Raw genomic sequence first — 18,545 nt, 5'->3', positions numbered from 1 at the left:
AGAAAAAATTGATAGAATGAATAGAAAACAGTTTTCACAATGAGCCAGAATTCGCATAGATTTTCTGAAGGACTGATATTTGACATTTCTAACTGACCAACTGGGCTGTGTAACCTCTTGTTTAAAGTAACACTTGTGCCAGAGGGTTGGAAGGTTGCAAATGTGACACCAGTTTTTTTCTATAAAAAGGTTCCAGAAGAACCATGCAAGGCAAATTGTTATAACTGTACTGATAAGCAGGATTAGTAGACACATATGGAAAAATAATAAGAGTGGAGGAGAACCAACAGATATTCTGTAAAAAGAAAGTTGTGCCTTTATGACAAACCTCTGAATAATGAGATTTAATTGATGTACAGTACCTGTATGGTATGGTGTACGTGCGTTTCCGAAAAGCTTTTTGATGAGCTTTCTCACAGAAGGCTAACACTGCTGTTGGATACAAGAAAAGGTGGGTTCCCGTTGTTAAAGGTAGAAATAAATGTCAGTTTCCACCGGGATCAGTGCTGGGGCCTAGTTGACACCTTCTTAAAAGAGCTGGAAAAGATGGAAGAGAAACCGTATTGGGATAGAAAATCATCAATGGCTTCGAGAAGAGTAACTGAACTATTTCTTATCATATAATAACTAGGTAGCACACAGAGGAATGCGTGATTTAAAATATGAAAAGATTACTTTTTACTACACTTAATGAAATTGTGGAAGTCAATGTCATGCAGTGTTTGGATGCCAAGAGCACAGGTGGATGCAGAAAGTTATTAAATAGATTCAAGAAAGGTAAATTTGTTGAGCACTATTAAACATGATGATATAGCTACCCCTGACCCCTACTTCCCAAGGTCAGGAAGTTCCTAAACTGCGGTTCTAAAAAGCTGCATATCGAGGGGGCCTGATTAGCTGGAGAAGGGGCAGAGGGGCAAGGTGATACAGACTGAATCATCACTTTATACTTGCTGTGTTCTTATTTTTTTTGCCTTAGCATTTTTTTTCCTTAGCCACTACCAGAGAGAAGACGCTGTGCTAGAAGAACTTCTGTGGTCTGACTGAGTACAGCAGGTACAGCTGTTTTCTGGTCTGACCATGTACAGCTGTTTCAGAAAGTGGTGTGTTACTGAAGATGAGATAATGAGTTATTTCCAGACGTTAAAAACACGATACCTGGGATGTGTGGGATCGCTTTAGATTATTACAGATGCTGTTAGCTGTCTGTTAGACCCTCAGGATGGTGAGTTAATCCTAGCTGGCACCCGTTTGAGTAAACTAACTAAACTAAACTCTTGCCTCTATGGGGTTTATGAGAAAACTCAGGCAATTCATCTTGACCTCGCCTTCCTGGACCTCAAGGAACAAACCTGTTTCTAAATTCTTAGAGCGGGAGTAGCAGCTGGTAGATAGCAAAGGTGGAAGGCAGAGAGATGAGATGCTCAGTTTATGAGTTTTGGCTCTGGACTGGAATTATCATAGTCTGGGTTAATATTTATCTGCAGTGACTGGATACTATCCATGCAGTCCTCTCTGCCATTCTCAAGCAAACTAGGCTCTCAGTGAAATTATTATAAAGTCAGGTCATAGCTGGTAGAAAACTGTCTTTCACTGTCAAGATTACATGAATGCATGTTTGGACTGGACAAGAACCGGCTTGGCAAACACAGGAAACAGATGGGGACACAGATGCAAGTAAACGTTCATTTATAAAAAAAGGCAAAAGTCATTCCAGAAAGTTATTAAAAGCAGCATCACTTTTAAGAGTTTGGATCTGATTACTTCATGCTACCTGGTATTGATGAGGACTTTGGAGAAAAGGACACATTTTCTGAAAGACATAGAGACCGGGGATAACTTATCATGAATGATAAGTATGATAAGCAGTTTAGAAAATATGACCTCTAAAGCAAGTATGAAAGAATTTAGTTTATTTAGACTGGAAAAGAGAAGAATGAAAAAGGGGCATGATAACAACCTTCAAATGCATAAGAAATTATTACAAAGAAGATGATGATCAATTTTTTCCTCCCTGTAGAAGGTAGAACATGAATTAATCAGCTTAGTCAGCAAGGGAAATTTATATTAGATATTAGAACAAACTTTCTCGTCAAAAGGATAGTTCAACACCAAAGTAGGCTACCTACGGAAGCAGGTAGAATTTCCATAATTAGAGGTGTTTAAACTGTCAGGTACACTTCTGTCAGGGGTGGTATAGGTAATTTATTCTACCTTAAGACAAAAGAACTGGAATAGAAAACTTGACAAGTTGTAGATCTCCATCTCTCTGATAAAGAAAAGTAATAGGAACTAGGCCAACAGAAAATGAATTCTGATTTTTGTAGAGATTCAGAAATTCATCACTTGGTAGTTTTTCTGAAAGCTGCAAAATTTTTTACATGACATTATTAATGATTATAAACAATGAGAACAGCATGGAGCTTCATATTTGTTATGAGTTAATACAGAAAATCATGGGTTTAATGATTAGATGAACAATTTTTAGCCCATTTTTAGCCCATTTAGCCCATCAGTGGAAATGGAGATGCAAACCTATGTTCAGTAAGTTGGGCATGTTGATGATGGTTTTATTTTCTTAATCCCCTTTCGGCCCTTTGGGAGCCATCCACACACAGCACGTCCAAAATTACTGAATTAAATCATATTCCTTACACATACAAGATTGCAATTGTATGCATGCAAAATTGTAATTCCTATCACAAAGGCATGTGGATATACTTGAGGATCTACAAGCATTATATAATTCCAGCTGCAGGATTTGTGAGCTAGAGAACTAAAGCTTAGTAATAGCTAAGAGGCCTCAAAGGGAATTTAGAATTTATGAAGTAAATTAGATTTTCTTTAATAAGATAAGCTTGATAGATAAAAGTAACTGTCTAGATATACTATATTTTATAAACATTCCATTTAGGGTCATATCATTTTGCAGTTATAAAAATCAACACCGTGAAATAGCAGTAAAACATGTTACGATTTACCAATTGACAAAAAGTAGCCATCAGCAGAGAAAAGCAACTGAAGAGAGGGCTTAGACAGGCGTCCCAGAAATATTCATATTGGCCTGATGCTATTCAAAATTTTGATTAATGACCTGGAAATAAACATAAATTTCTCACACATCCATATAAACTAAGTTCATAAAAAGCATTTTGTGGCAAAAATGGACTAATCTCATCCTCAGTAAGTAAGGGTGATAAAACTAGAAAGTCTTGTTTTGCACAGTAGGATACTTTAAACCCTACAGATGCTGATAAGCAAAAAGAATCTTGAAAGTAATCAGAGGAGAAGAGCTGTACCTTATGCTGAACAACCAAAAAATTTGTCTTATTTACTATTCAGAAAGGTTGAGAGTGACTTGATTCCAGTTAGTCACAGAAAGTATAACACTGGCTATGAATGCCTTTTCACTCCAGTGAAAAAAGGTGTAATTGAAATGGAGGATTAGCATTAAAGCTAGACAAATATAAAGTGTAAATAAAGTACATATCTGGAACAAAACTGGGCTCTCTGTCTCTTTGAGCACTGCTGTCAAGACAAGATCTGTTCCAAGAAGTTATGCTTTAGTGAAAAATAATTTACACTGTAATCAGCTACAAACTTATTGAGTGAAATATAGCTATTACTGAGGAATCTGTGAAGAAAATCAGGCTTGAAGAAAGGATATTCCCTTCTGGTTTCATACTCTTTAGATGCATGAGAGAAATATTGTCAACAATAGTTTGCATGAACTGTTCTCGAAAAATTATGTTTCTAAATAGGTGTGTAAAAATATTGGTCATATCATGATCAATGACTCATGATCAAAGGCACAACAGTCATGAGAATGTGGAGACAAATCATTTATCATTAAATCATGCAGTGCTTGCAGTGAATGCTTAGACTATTTCTTGTACTGACGAAGTTCTTGTGGTCATTGTAGATAATATGTGCAAGTACAGATAATTGTACCAATGAAGGTCAGTCTGCTTCCTGCATTTTCTGCTTACAGCCTTTCTTTTCTGTCATCTTGTCTTCATTCAGTTTTTCTGATCTTCTTTCTTACTTTTTGCTTAGATTGGTCTTGCAGGAAGCAATATTTACAGCATGGTGGAATCCTCACCCAAACATGTCACAGAAAACACTGGCTATTATCAGCTCTATTTGCTGTTTTTCCACTTGGTGAAGTATGTTTGCACTTGCTTTATGCAGCCATTCCTCCAAAGAGTGAACTCCGATGTTGTATTAGATGAGAAAAGCTGCAAAAGTGAAAAGCTTCTTTCCTAATGGATTTTCCAAAGTATTTTCAACAATAGAGATCTGGTTTACCATGCAGGCTAACCTGGCTCGCTGCTCCCATCAGTAGTGCCTGGGTTGGCACGTGCTCCGTATCCTGTGCCTGGGGAGACACAAAGTGATGCACAGTCCCAGTCAATGCTGTGGTTGTGCATACAGTACTGGCTATACGCCTCTGCAGGAAAAAAAAGAGTGAGAGTATCTTGTTCAGTTCTACCTAGGTGGCAAGAAATCTGTTGTGGATTTCACGCTCAATAAAAAAAAAGACAGGAAACGGCACAAGATTTCTATGTATTGCAATAGTACTGCCAGCTGTCCTCTGTTTAATTAGGGCTGTCTGAGTTATATGGTGCTGTTTTAAGTGTAATCTGAATCAAGTTAAGAAAATTCTCCGTATTTATTTAAAACACAGTAATGTTACCAGCAAAATGTTTACAGCATGGAGTATCTGGGAGAGACTGAAACAAACAAAAATCACATTTAATTTAATAGCTAGAACCAAGTAGCAGCTTGCTTCTAGGACTGGGATTGAAGAAAATTTGAACTTCTTCCCTAGGCTCAGGCACTGCCTAAAATGTAAAATGAACCTTTTCTGTGAGGTTCTGCAAGGTTAATTTAACTCCTTCTTCCCAGTACTCCTTATTTCTATTCCTGTGCTTCCTGGTGTAGCCAAGCTTAAATTCTTCTGCTGCTTTTGTGATATGATGTCTGCATTTGCCCAGTGGTTTCTTTCAGTGATCCCCTATGCATGAAACCTCACTTACATCACCTGGGTGGATTTAGGATGTGCCTTCCAAGTAAAGTTTAAGGCTCTAATTTAACTCTACAAGGCTGATATGATCCATTTTACTCTCATGTTATACCATCGCTCTGAGCTAGCTCCTTTTTTAAAAAGGGAGTGACTAGAGGAAAAGCATTTTCAACCAAAGATCTGTGGCTCTAGATCTACCACTATCCCTTTCCTCCAGTTCTCAGCCTGACACAGGTGATCATTACACTTATGAACAGCATTGATCATTATGTTGATCATTACAGTGGCAAGGTTCATCTTTTCCTCCTCTGAAATAGTAGTAGTATTTTCTTCTAAAGCACAGGTGTGTTTTCATGATTGCTATGGTTTTCTCAGTAATTTTATTTTCTAAGTTAAAATAATGAAGTCCTATATAGAGACAATATTTCAAAAAGGCAAATATCCATTTATTTCTAATACCTTCCTGACCTTATTAAGTTAGAAAGATGTGTTGTATTCTGAGAAGACCATCATAATTATGTGCTTTGAACACTATGTCCTTTTGCTGTTTGCCCCGGATGCCAGTTGCGTTGTGTCCTTCACTATGACTATTAAGGACACTGTTGCTAGGATCATTCTACAGTCACAGGGCTTTGCATGCTTTCATTCTCATTCCATTTTTGACCACCTTTGAAGAAGAGGGCCCCATTGAGGCTTTCTCTGATATGCCTTGTATGATATACTGGTCTCATAATACCAGCACTGGTAGTTGCCGCTCCCTTCAGTATGTCTGTGTTTTCTTTCACGTTCCTGCCATTGGACTGAGGAAAAAATATAGCACAGCTGCTACTTTATTTTCTTATAATCGATACCTTGAAATCCACCTCTTCAGTGAGGACCACAACCTCATCCTTTCCCTTATAGGTTAGAGATATGCATAGCAATATTGAGATTTCCATAATAACAGTCTTCCATTTATTTCTCTTTCTCTGTGTTATTCTACCCTATCAGAAAAGTGGTTTGTAATCGTATTGGCGTAGAAACATGTCTTCTCTCTAACCGTTCTAAATGGTACCCAAAACAATGGAGTTCTGACAGCAGCAGTAGCTAAAGCTAACGACTATACTTTTGCTATTAATAGTATGACTTGGAGATGCAAGGCTCCAAGTATAGGTTGGAGCCTATAGTAGTATAGGTTTATAAGAGCTGTGAATTTTAAAGATGGGCATATCTTTCATGGATGCTAATCAAGCTAACTTCCTACCTAAGAGGAAAGTAACGGCAGGTGATGACATCAGCGCTCCTATGGGATGAAAAAATGAAAACAGCATAATGAGCTTGGCAAGAAACTGCCAGTGGTATATGTGTGTGGTATTTATGACCATAAGATATAAATATTTTCACATGTCTTATACCTTACCATTGAATAAATTTAAGAAAATGGAGTTTGGGATGTGCGGCATAATATATTTTCTGATATATCCATGCCTTGTTAGGTGTACAACTATTAATTGAAAAAATAATTTTTCCCTCTTCTCCCTAGATTTTAATTATTCTGAACCCCTGCTACCCTTGCATAGAACCTAAGCAGTAACAGAACAGTCATAAATGTTGAATATTTCCCTTTTCCTTACAAGCATCATTCTTTTCAGTGCTTGTGTAAAATGGTGATAGTGAGTATGAGAAGAAGAAACTGTGAGTAGCTGAACTGTCCCCAGTACAAGTAGAGAGCTATATATATAATGCAGGGTCAGTCTATCACTTGATCAACTACCACACATTTTAAAAATGAACAAAAGATAATAAACATGAAATGAGCTCTAGGAATGATTAAGCTACAATCAGATCAAAGACTTGCTTTATATAGAACAAACTGATTTACTGGTTAATTTATACTGCTATTAGTGATAGCTAAAATGAATAAAGGTTCTTCAACAGGTGTTAGGACATAGCACATCTTGAGGAGTAGTGGTTTAATGGAGACATTTATTTGCTGCAGCATTATCCTTTCAAGGACCACTGAAAAATATAGCAATTATCTCTGAAAATTATCTGGTGTTTTCGTGCAAGTTACCAAATGTCAAAAGGAGGTAGATATTGACCTTTGCATATCATAACTGCCAGGGTCAGTCTCGTTTCCTGCAGTCATGTGCAATGGAAGCTTGAGTCAAACCCAGATTGCATCTCTCTATAATGATTAGCAAAAAGAACAAAATATCGTCTGGCTGAAGTTTCCCATCTGAGTTTGGGCTCTGCTGGAAAAATTTACACTTATGGTGCTTTTAGTCACTCTAATTTCTTATAGTTAGAAATATGTTAGCTGCCTATGTTTCCTTCCTGTTTGCCACTACAAACACACTCGTGTAAAGTCATTTTGGGGGACTGGATGGCTCTGGGGATTTTTAATAGGATTCTACATATTACTGTCTTGAGCTTGACCCTGTTGGTAATAACCGAAAGTTACTACCGCTGTTGACTGCCTAATATTTTGTATAGATTCAGTCAATGGCTTCACAGAAACATAGAAAATAGCAATGTGAGGGATATTGGAAAAGAGCTAGTCCATCCTCCTATCAGTAACAGAATCAGCTATCTAAACTGTTCCCAATGGCTACCACATCCTTAAATCTCTGAAAGGAAATTTTAGAACCTTCCTAAGCAAATTCATTCAGTGTCTTCAGTGTTAGGAAGCTTTTTTTCAAATATTTGATCTTACATTTTGCTTGCTTCAGTTTAGACCTTTTGTTCTTGTCCTGTCTGTGGTGGAAACAGGGAGCAAAGTATTCCTTTCCTACTTGCAAAATCCTTTTATATATCTTGGAACAGTTACTATGGCTCCCCTCAAGTACTGAGCATTCCTCAGTGTAACAGAGTAGTCTAACTAGACAGGTACCAAAATCAGCACTGGGAGTTTTGACTGGTCTCCACAGATTTGAAGTGCTAATTTAATGGTTCTGGGAACTGAGCAGCTTCCTTAGCAATAGGGTTCTACCTCAAAGTTAGATGAGGCATAGATGTAAAGGCCAGTATGGAAATGCTGCCGTATGATGGTTACAAGCATTGTGGCTTTTGGGAAGAGCTCATTCTCCATGATTATCAGTACAGGATTATTTTGCAGAACTTGTTACTGGATGCCTCTTTTACTGGAGTTTAATTTAGTAATACCAAATTTTGGAGCAGAAATGTTTAAATATTTCTAGCATGGCGTCATAGTATTTTATACGTGCTGTAAATAGAGATTAGAATCTACTACTCCACACACCGTCTTGATTTTCTTGGACACAGAAATTACATGCAGATTAGATGCTGAGGCTCTGGCTTTCTGGGGTATGCTGTATGTACTACGTCTATGTTTCACAAATGACCTATGTACTTGCAGTCAGCCTGAAAGGCACTCGACATGCCCAGCTACTGCAGTACTGCTGATGAGCAGATCTGCATAAGAGCAGTAGCTACATGGGTATTTTTGTTAGCCTAGAAGCAGGAATTACTGAATACGAGAACAGCCATATTGTGCCAGACTAAAAACTATCCTCTAAAATATTGTATCCCCAATAGTGAGCATAAAAGTATAGCAAAAGGAGAGAGCAAAAGAATGGAGTAACTTTATATTTGCTTAGAGTACTCTTCTAGACTCCAGCACAGAGAAGCTCAAGGACTTCCTGGGCTAAAATCGGTGTCTTGTATTAATAGACCTCAGTGGACAAGCTAAGACAACTATACAAAGCTCTCTAAGTCCTTTTTGGCAAAAAATATGGCAAATTTGGGGAAAATATAATATGTGTAAGTCTTAGCCTAATGCAAAATAGCTGTCACAGATGTGCTGCACAGTAGTGTGTTTTCTTACATCGGGTCCTTGCGTCACTGGCAATTTTCAGCAATGGTAATGCTATGCAATCTTCCACATGACATTTTTTATATGGTATTTTTTCACATGTGAACTTCAATCCTTACTACTTGGTATACACAGGACTTGGTGCTGGAAAGCTCAGGCTGTATTCTCTTCCGAGTATAATGAAAAAAACCTACATTACTACATTACTCTGACAAGACGTCCTGGACAAATGCTGCAAGACTGAAGGGAAAAAGATCACATTATTGCCACAGTGACTTAAAAAGTCAGTAGCCGTCTCCTTTGACTGTGAATAGAATTTGCTGCACATTCCACATCTCTACGCCTAGTCAGAGTCAAGTTTGGTGTGACTTTAAGAAGAGACACTAGAGCAGTTAGAAGGGTGAGGGCCCTACCTTTTCTTCTGGATAACTGACTTCCTCAGTCTGGAGGCCCAGGTGTTCACTTACAGCTTGATGATGGCTTTCAGAATGAATATAGGCTGAACCTGGCTGCAGGATTCTGTATCAAAGCACTCCAACTGCCCTGTCACTGCACCTCCCAATTATTACAGAAATGTAATAATTACGTCTATTAGTAAGACTTTTATCTCACACTATATCATTCATCTCTGAGCATTTAACAATCAATTAAATAAATGAATGAATTACCTCTTATCCGTCTCTGTCAAGCAGAGGACACGATGCTCATTTAATAGGATAAGCAGGGCCATATCTCTTCTTTTAAAGCTGGAATCTTTTTAGCAAAGCAAAATAGTAACCCATATTTATGAACATAAACTTTATGTTGTATCAGTAGTGCTCAGTAAGTCAGACTGGCTGACCATAAGGAAGAGACAGAGACTGACCCCCCCTTTAACAAGATTGCTGATATCTCTATTCTATTTCATCACTGAAATAAGATCCAGTGAAAGACCAGCACAGGCCGTGTACTGGCTACCAGTTGAGGAAAGCAATCAATCAAGATCGTAAAGAACAATAACAACATAATATCTTTTCCTTCTGTCCCCTAGTTCTTGAGTAAACCTTGAAAAGGAAAAGAACAAGCATGATACTTTTTAATTAATTTGTAACATTTGTTGTGCGTGGGGGTTGTTTAAAAGCAAAGCTATCATCAGAATGCACAATTAGCTTTTGAACCTATATTTGCATGTTTAATATTAAGTATATGGGTAGTTTCAGAGGAGCCAATGGTTATAAAAAGCACAATACCATCAATTGGTCTATGAATCACATTCTATATGGAACCAAAAATGAGAGTGGTATGTTTGTGGCAGTAACGACAGCATAGTGCAGTCATCAGCCAGGCAAGCTACCTCAGTGAACCATTTATCAGTCTTGCTGTTTGGGGCATATCTACACGCAAAAGAAGTAAGAATTAATAGAAAATTGCCATACAAACACTGGACAAGAAATATACTGCAAATAGGTAGTAGGGTAAGAGTAAGCTGAAAACTATGTTTTTCAAAAAGATTAAGTGAAGAGCGTATAGAGCTGGGGAAAAGAGAAACTACATTTTTCACTTTTTTAGTAAAAATTCTAAAATGCATCATATGAACACTTATGCTACGATTTTTATTTATTTTTTGGGTCTGCCATATTTCCTCCCACTCAGATACACCTCATTGAATAAGGTAAGTTTCTGCATGTTGTATATTGAATGGAATCTGTTTTTCATATTTAGAGCTAGATGAAAAGGTCAGATTCAGGTGTAGACCTGCATTTGGCCTTTTCCCAGACTTTTATGAAGACTTTTAACAGATGAAATGGTTAAAGAAGTTAGTTAGTTTAGCAATTAGTACACGAGTTCCATCATCAAAAAAAATTATTAAAAGCAAGCCACTGATTAATTTGAATGGCAAAATAGTATATCTGGAGCTTGGATGAATGGCTATGCTGAACTTTACATTTCAACAGTAATAAAAAACCTGCAATATCTTAATTCTTCATTTACTACTTTATTTCGAGATACACATAGAATATGAGTTTTGATGTAAATATAGGCTCTTTTTTTTCTCTCTCTGTAGTCTATTATCTATATACTATCGGTGCTCTACATATTTAGCATAGAATTATGCACTGAGGTACTCCACGTGCTTTTCTTCAGGTATTGTGTGGCTCAGCCTTGTATCTGGACAATGGAATGATCCAACATGCATTTCTTATGTCACCACCAGCATATCCATTTATTCAATTGCATGAGTTAGTATTTTCCATTAGTGACACCAGTGTATACAATTTCATTAAAGGTTCTGATGAGGAGTTTCAGGAGTCCGAATTCTCTTCATTTAAACTGCAATAGCCTGGAGTGCTGCAGCAACCCAGGGTGCTGCAGTATAAATGTACTCCCTAATCAATTAATTGAGGCTCATTCAAGGTTCCCCTAATTTACCTTTCACAGTTACATACCCTCTTTATGTTGTTGGGGTGGGCAAAGGACATACAACATTTTTTATTCTGGGATGAGTGAATATAAAGACATCAGTCAGGTATTTGTGATTCACTGTGCTTCATTAGAAATTGAAAGTTCCAATGGTTAATACCAAAATTTATTCCCAGAAAGTTCCCAGACTGTTAAAACATGAGGTTCAAATATTCTGAGTGAGTAAATGCAACTATAAACAATAATATCTTAGGTTAAAACCCAATTTTTTTCATATTCCATTTCTTGCCCATCATGCATAGGAAACTGCCATTTTTTTGCCTATATTTGTCTGTTACTGGCAGTTGCACTGAAATTGCTTCAGCCAATGAGCTTTTTCTGAAAAAACTGAATCATTTTTTTCTGAATCAGTAATCACACCATGGCTAGTTGCAGCATAAAATGTGTGTTTGTATGTTATACTTTACTTTTCCTTCTCCAATGGCATAAGAAATTCTGTCCCACAGTCTAACTTAAGTGAATAATGACACTTGATACTTCAAAGCATGTGATGTCTTCCTGCATTAGTTTCAAGATCACTCCTTGAAGCAGTTATGACTGATTGTGTGAATATAGATGATCAGTTTCAGAAGAGGCCTGAATTACAAATTTGTGCTCGTACGCGGGTATTTTTATCTTACTAAAGCTTACTAACCTTTAGTGAACTTTACAACCTGAAACGTCTTGAGTGAAGTCTTATATAAAATGCAACTATTTGTCTTTATCTAAAGTTTACTCAAAAATGTGAGTACATGTTCTTCTTCCTAAAGCCCTTCATTCTTTCATCGAATGTGCTTGTTTTAAATTCATTGCTTTTTCCACTGTATAAACTAGGTGGACCTGAATACTTATGGGAAGAATTTAAAGCATTTGGTTGTTATTAGAGTGGAGATAGCTGACTCACACATGCAAAAAATTAAAGAAACTTTACAAATGTTCAAGTGATTTTTGTTTTGTTTTGGGGCTCTACAGCACCAAACCACATCCTGTAGTACAACAGATCTTTTCCCTTTTTGTTGTGCAGTATTTCAGGTTAATAAAACAAACAAGGAGAATATTCTCTATTCCCAGCATTTTATTATTTTTATTTAAATATAACATACTATACATTGTTGCTCAGTGATTTTTGTTTCCCTTTTCTTTTTCAAATCCCTCTCCCTGTTTTCCTTTTGCTCAGCAGTCTCTTCTGCTGAGGGTACCAGAAAACAGAGCTTACGATTTAGGATCCGTGATACTCTGGATAGACTATCTGCAGTTTGCTTCCAGCATAGTGGGTAGTATATTATGTCAGTTATGCAGGAATTATCAGTTTCTTCATGGATTTTTTATTTTGGTTAATTCTCAGAAATCACTATTCACATCGCAAATGGCTGCTCACGTTTTCCTTTTTTGGCCTCTGAGCAGCACAGTGTTTTCAGTCCTGAAACTGAATCAATCCTGTTTATGTATAATTGCTCCCCTGACCAAGTAATCTTGGTATTTCTGTCAAAAGGAACCTCATTTATACCCTAAATGTTCTTGGAGTGGTCATCCAATGCTACATTTGCCCAAGCAGACATTAAATGTTCACTGTGGGTGGTCCACTGTGTCTTGTCATTTTTAATTATCGAGTACAAATTTTAAACAACAGAAACTCCCTTTTATTATGGTGGTGAAGTTTTGCTAATCATCTACAATTACACTTCAAATCTGAAATTCTCATTTCCCTTTTTTGAAAAATCTCATTTGTTAAGAAGCAAGCTGGAGATAAAGTCCACGAAATATAACGTTAGCTATCAGCTAAAATGTGTCTCAAATGACTTTCTGGTTTTAAAATAGTTGACTTTATTTAAGGACAGGAAATACAATCTGACCATTTTGTATTTTATGGGAAAATTACTTTTTTGCTTTTTTAAAACAGCTAATATTTAAATAACAGATTAAGATTGAAGTGCTGGTTAAACATTGACTTAAATAAGTTATAGAAGATCCCAACAACATCAGCCTTTATAGAGGTTAAACATTCTCAAAAAGACACATTAAGCAAGGCTCTCCTTTGTACCAAAATACAGTTTCCAAACAATAAAAATAAAATCAACTTTTTCACAACAAGAAATATCGAAGATAAAACTGCAGCATCAATATAATCTCATAGTTATCACTTAAAGTATTTAGAACAAAATAATATTATACTACTTTTGTTTCTTACTACAGACACTGCAAAGGCTTATTTATTTATTTAGTGGAATACAATGTGAAGACAGTGGTACAAGTTGGTTGATGTACTGCTTTCTATTTACCTGCTCTAACAAAATGAATCTCAATATGGTTACACTGATGAGCTATCCAGAGCTCTCTAAAATTACAGAGTAAAGCAAAACATAAAACAAACCTTATGTACCTTTAATTGAACAGACTTCATATTATGCTTAACTTCGTTATACTGCACTTGCTCAAGTTAAGCCATGGGACTAGTAACACTTCATAACAATGTGCTGGATATTATGTATTTTGAGCCTTCAGTTACTATGATGGATATGAAAGGCATGCTAAAGCTGGACACCAGCACGGCTTTTTGGTTGGCTCTCATTTATAATATACATGTGAGTAATAATCTCTGATAAATGCATGAGAATGATTTTGGATCCTACCCCTCAGTCCTTATTTAGGTATTGCTCCCACTATATGCCGGTGACTCTACAAGCTGGTAACAAGGACAAATGGGTGTATTAACTAAGGAATACAGGACTGTGTTGCCTTCTCACTTACCTTTCAGAGCCCAAATTTTACACTTGGGCATTACATCCTGCTTAATTCTAACATTTGTGATTTCAGTGATTTTAACAGGGCTGCCCACATCTAGGTTCCAGCCCAATGCTTGCTGCAAGATCTCTCACTGACTGCAGTGTACTAGGTCTTAGAACCACACTGAAATCAAAGGCAGGTGAATATACGCACAGATGCATTGATACCCAAGTACAGATGTGGCCCCTTCTCTAAATTTCAAAACAGCAGAAAGACCCTTTGAACAAAGTATTTCTTGAAGTTTGTTCTTGAGTGCTGAAACCCTCTCCAACATAGAGACATCCAGTACCATAAATCCAAGCACTGCTTGTTTGGTCTTTTTGCTTAAGTGCAAGACAGTTTAGGAAAAAATGGATTATACACATTAAATTCTGCCTTTAAAGCCTTGTCCATTACCTATTCTCAGAGTACTTATGAGGTTTTGACATTTTAACCTAACAACCTCTGTGTGAAGTACAGAGAAAAAGGGAAAATAACAAAGAAGCAAATGAGGAAAACACTTCAAAATCGAAAAGATATTTAACATCCTATTAAATAAATAACTTAGAGAGAAATAAAAAGGAATGAAGTTAGAATATACAAGCAAACCATACTATCCGTTTTGTTAGAACAGTTTTACACTACTTTGCTTATGTTCCTTAATCCTATCCATTCTTCCACAAGGCTTCTCCAGAAACGTCTTCATTTGTGCCTATGATCCAAGTGCTTCCAGTAAATGCTTGCGTGTCTAACTGTTCATTGGATCATTAGGCTTGAATGAGTAATTAAGGTCTTTGATATGAGTTAGTATTCCATAAATAACTTTCCCCCCGAAGATCATTCAACAGATATTGTCTCTCGTCCCTTAAGTTCTAGCGCAGAGATAAAAAAGAAACATTGTTCACGCTGGCAACAGCTTTTATCCCATTTGCTCCAGCTTGTATCTTGATTATAACATATGACACCAAACTAATTAAACGTATTTCATGTGCCAGTAATGAGTATAAAACCCTTCGAAGGCTTCCCCTGCTCTCTTTTCAAACAAGCAAATGTCTGTACTATTTCTTTGCATTTAATGTCTGCACTATTTCTTTGCATTTATTCTTCAAGAGGATTACCAAATATTGTTGACAAAGAGCCTTTGGTTCAACTGCATTGATAAAACAGTTCCTTCATCTATGACATTACTACCATTGGAAGAAAGTGAGCTGAAGTGTTTTTCCTTCTTGTTTTCTGTCCTCTCTTTGTGGCTCCCCGTCCATTCAAGGCCACAAACATTTGCCTTCCATTGTGCTTCCAATTTAAGGATGCATATGTGTTATATCCATTTTCTTCTATTCTTTCCTTCAGTTTGCAATCACTGTTAAACTCTTTCTGTTGAAAGAGGGAAACAAATACATAAATTCAGAATATAAATAATGTTTCAGAGTTGCAGCATACTGAAGTTAAATAGCTTCTAAAATGTTTTGGATGATTTCAGTGTTTTATACAAGACATCCTTTTAGGATTCTACAATCCATTTACAGAAATATTTCACTGTGTCCGTAGCGTTTAAAGCAACAGCAGTTCCACTGTAAAAAGTGTAATCAATGAAAGATATAATCAATTATGCAGGATATAATTAAAGTAATAGAATGATATAATTCACTTTCAATTGAAATGAAACTCCTCTATGTTGGAATAGGGCAGTCATAAGGGCTCAAAGTATGAGGTAGCAATCTTGGAATCACTCATCATATTTCAGCTCTAACAACCCTTAAATATCTCAAACAAGATTATTAATACCATATGTTAAGTAAATCTGCACGGCGTAAGCCTACTTCTTATTGAAAGTAAGATCCTTTACACCACAGTGCCTTTGAAAAAGGGCCTTTTGAATGGGTACAAATCACTGTTGTGCTGTTCTTACAGTACTTGTGAGGCCCGTTTACTTTGCTGACCTCGAGAGGGCCTTAGCCTGAAAAAGGAATCAAATATTTGATTGATTATCAAATAATCAACCTTTATCTTCTTGAGAAAATCTTCACAGTAATCCTGTAAGCAATTTTGTTTACGGCACCAACGACTAAGGTTTTCTATTTTTTCATGAGAATCAGTTGTCAGTTTATTTGGAAGGACATAAAATACAAGCATGTAGGAAGCATATGGGGGAGACTTTCTTTTTCTATGGTGTTAAATACACTTACACAGATCTGCATCTCTATAATGAAGACAAGAATGCTTGTTCTCACAAATAATTCCTATATAGGAAAGAATCGGTTTGACTAAGTTACTCATATTTCATTTAGAAAGTCTCTGAAAGTAGGACAGTTTCAACTATTTAAATAACTATGAAAAATTAGCATTTCTGCTGTTCCTGCATTTCAGAAAACAAGAAGTTATTTTACAGCTCACAGCCAGAAGCATGTCAGAATCGCAGTGTAATCTACCTAAGTACTTGTAGTATTTTTAAGATGTCTACTATGAAGTTAGCAGAAATAATAATTAATGTCTACATAGTGTCTAAAAATGTCTAAATAATAAAATATTTTCCATGCTGCAGATAAGAATTCCAGGAGTATTTTAGATGATCCAAGTCTTTAGATACTCAGCTAATAAAGTTATAGAAAGTATCTATATTAATAATATGAACATTGTTCAGCTGACTGGCATTGTTTCAAAGTGGAACATGGAGGACAAAAAGAATCTTAAAAAAAAAAAATCTCCACTATTCATTTAAATTAGAATTTTTAATCCAGTTAATGGTCAGTATTTTGGTACAGTAAGAATTTTCATATTTTACTTAGTTTCTGTTAAGACCACAGAACACATACGTATATTTTCTTAATAGGATTGTATGTATCATTCAAGCTCAATTTGACTCCCAACATCCTCTTTAGTTTTGGAATTAGTAATCCATTGAAAAATGAATGTTAGGAAAAACACTGTGAAGGGAAGGTGCTCTCCAAAATGACTCTTAATACTCCTTGCATTCATTTTCTTCTATCTGCTAACACTTTACTTTGTTGAAGAAATCAAATAGCGAGTCTTCCTTTGCTCCCTCATCCTCACCGAAGTCAGTCAAATGGCAACGTATTTGATGAATATAGAAACCGTCTTACTTGGCTTGTTTTCCCAGATGCAGAATCACTCTGGAATCCAAACTTTTATCTCTATTCTTAGGTGATACAGAGAGAACAGATGGTGTTGTGACATGGTTAAAAAGTCTCATTGGCAGGGGCCTGAGTATCAGCCCAGGACTGCTTTTCTCATTTCAAACCAATTTCAGTATAATGCAGCACGAGTGTGTATTGCGCACATGCTTAAGAGTGTTTTTAAAATTTTTATTGGTTCTGCTTTTCATATCCATCTGCAAGCTGCCACACTGTAGCAAAATGAGTCTAACTGCAAGTCTTGAGAGGATGGGAAAAATAATAACAGAAGCATTCTCAAAATCTCTGAAGTATTATAGAATAGGTTTTGATACGTCATTATGTTGTGATTTTAGGATGTGAATATTGAAAAATTATCTCAGCTGGAATTAAAAAAAAGGCTTTCCACATTCGTATCCCCCTGTCAACACTATTCCTAATACACTGTGAATTACTGAATCTTATGACAGCAGTTTCCACCTATTGTACATGAAAATTGCCTTGCCTTCTTTTGTGTGTGTATAGAGTTGGGATGAACTTCCATGACACCAGCACTGGCAAACAACTTGGATAGAAAAACTTGTCTTAGGCTTTAGGGCAGATAGATAGTCACAAATGACTAAGTTAATGTAAGTTAATGGAATCGTTTCTGCAAAACCAACTGAGACACATGAATTTACTGTGATGATTTATGCTAACACCTTCACATATGCCCAGGAGTATATGCACAATCAATGAATGAGGCTTAGTGGTGACTTACAGTACTTTGACAGCTACTCAGTATACCCTTATCCCTCTCAGTGATGCGGAACTGAGCAGTGATCATCCTGCTTTTCTGTCCTTTGTAATTTTAGAAAGTAAAATCAACATTTAGGGGGAAATTAAGAAAGACTTCTCTATTCCAGTCTTTCTTTCGTTAATGCGCTTCCTTAATATGACTCGGGTGTTTAGGAGGTTTGAAGTAACCTTGTGAATGATAAATGACTAGCCGCAATACAGATGAGGGAAAACAAAGTTTATATAGTTTATATGAACTAAATCCACCCAGTATAAAAGCTTTCTTAAAAAAAAAAGGACCAGTGACTTCAACCCACCTGAGCATCAATTGATTCAGTCTCAGTGGTGAGTCTGGTAGTCTCAAACTGGCATTGCTTCATCATTTCCAGCAGAGGTAGCTTAGCTGCACTGCCTGAGACTAAACCCAGCGTCAATACCTATTTGTGAAGTGCTCCCACTAAGGCCTGTAGATGTTCTGAACACTGAGCAGTCAGAAGACTGGCTCATAATCTTTGTAAATGACTTGAACAAGTTTAGATTTATGCGGGCTCAAACTCACTGGAACTGGCAAAAGGCTGCAAAACCAGAAACCAAA

The 18,545-nt window shown here is 36.5% G+C and overlaps 1 protein-coding gene across 1 annotated transcript in view; it reads right to left on the bottom strand.

Annotated features, from left to right (window-relative positions):
- Positions 1 to 14,760: 14,760 nt before the first annotated feature.
- The window catches only part of LOC138064654 (fibroblast growth factor 10-like), a 60,933-nt gene continuing 57,148 nt past the window's right edge, over positions 14,761 to 18,545 (bottom strand). The window contains exon 4 of the mRNA XM_068928234.1: positions 14,761 to 15,416. Within this exon, the coding sequence (XP_068784335.1) occupies positions 15,219 to 15,416 (198 nt within the window). The 3' untranslated portion in view covers positions 14,761 to 15,218. The remainder of the gene's footprint in view (positions 15,417 to 18,545) is intronic.

Source organism: Struthio camelus, chromosome Z (genome assembly GCF_040807025.1).
Source record: "Struthio camelus isolate bStrCam1 chromosome Z, bStrCam1.hap1, whole genome shotgun sequence".
Taxonomy (NCBI): Eukaryota; Metazoa; Chordata; class Aves; order Struthioniformes; family Struthionidae; genus Struthio; species Struthio camelus.
Note: the sequence above shows the minus strand (reverse complement) of the source record. Positions and strands in the feature narration are given on the sequence as shown.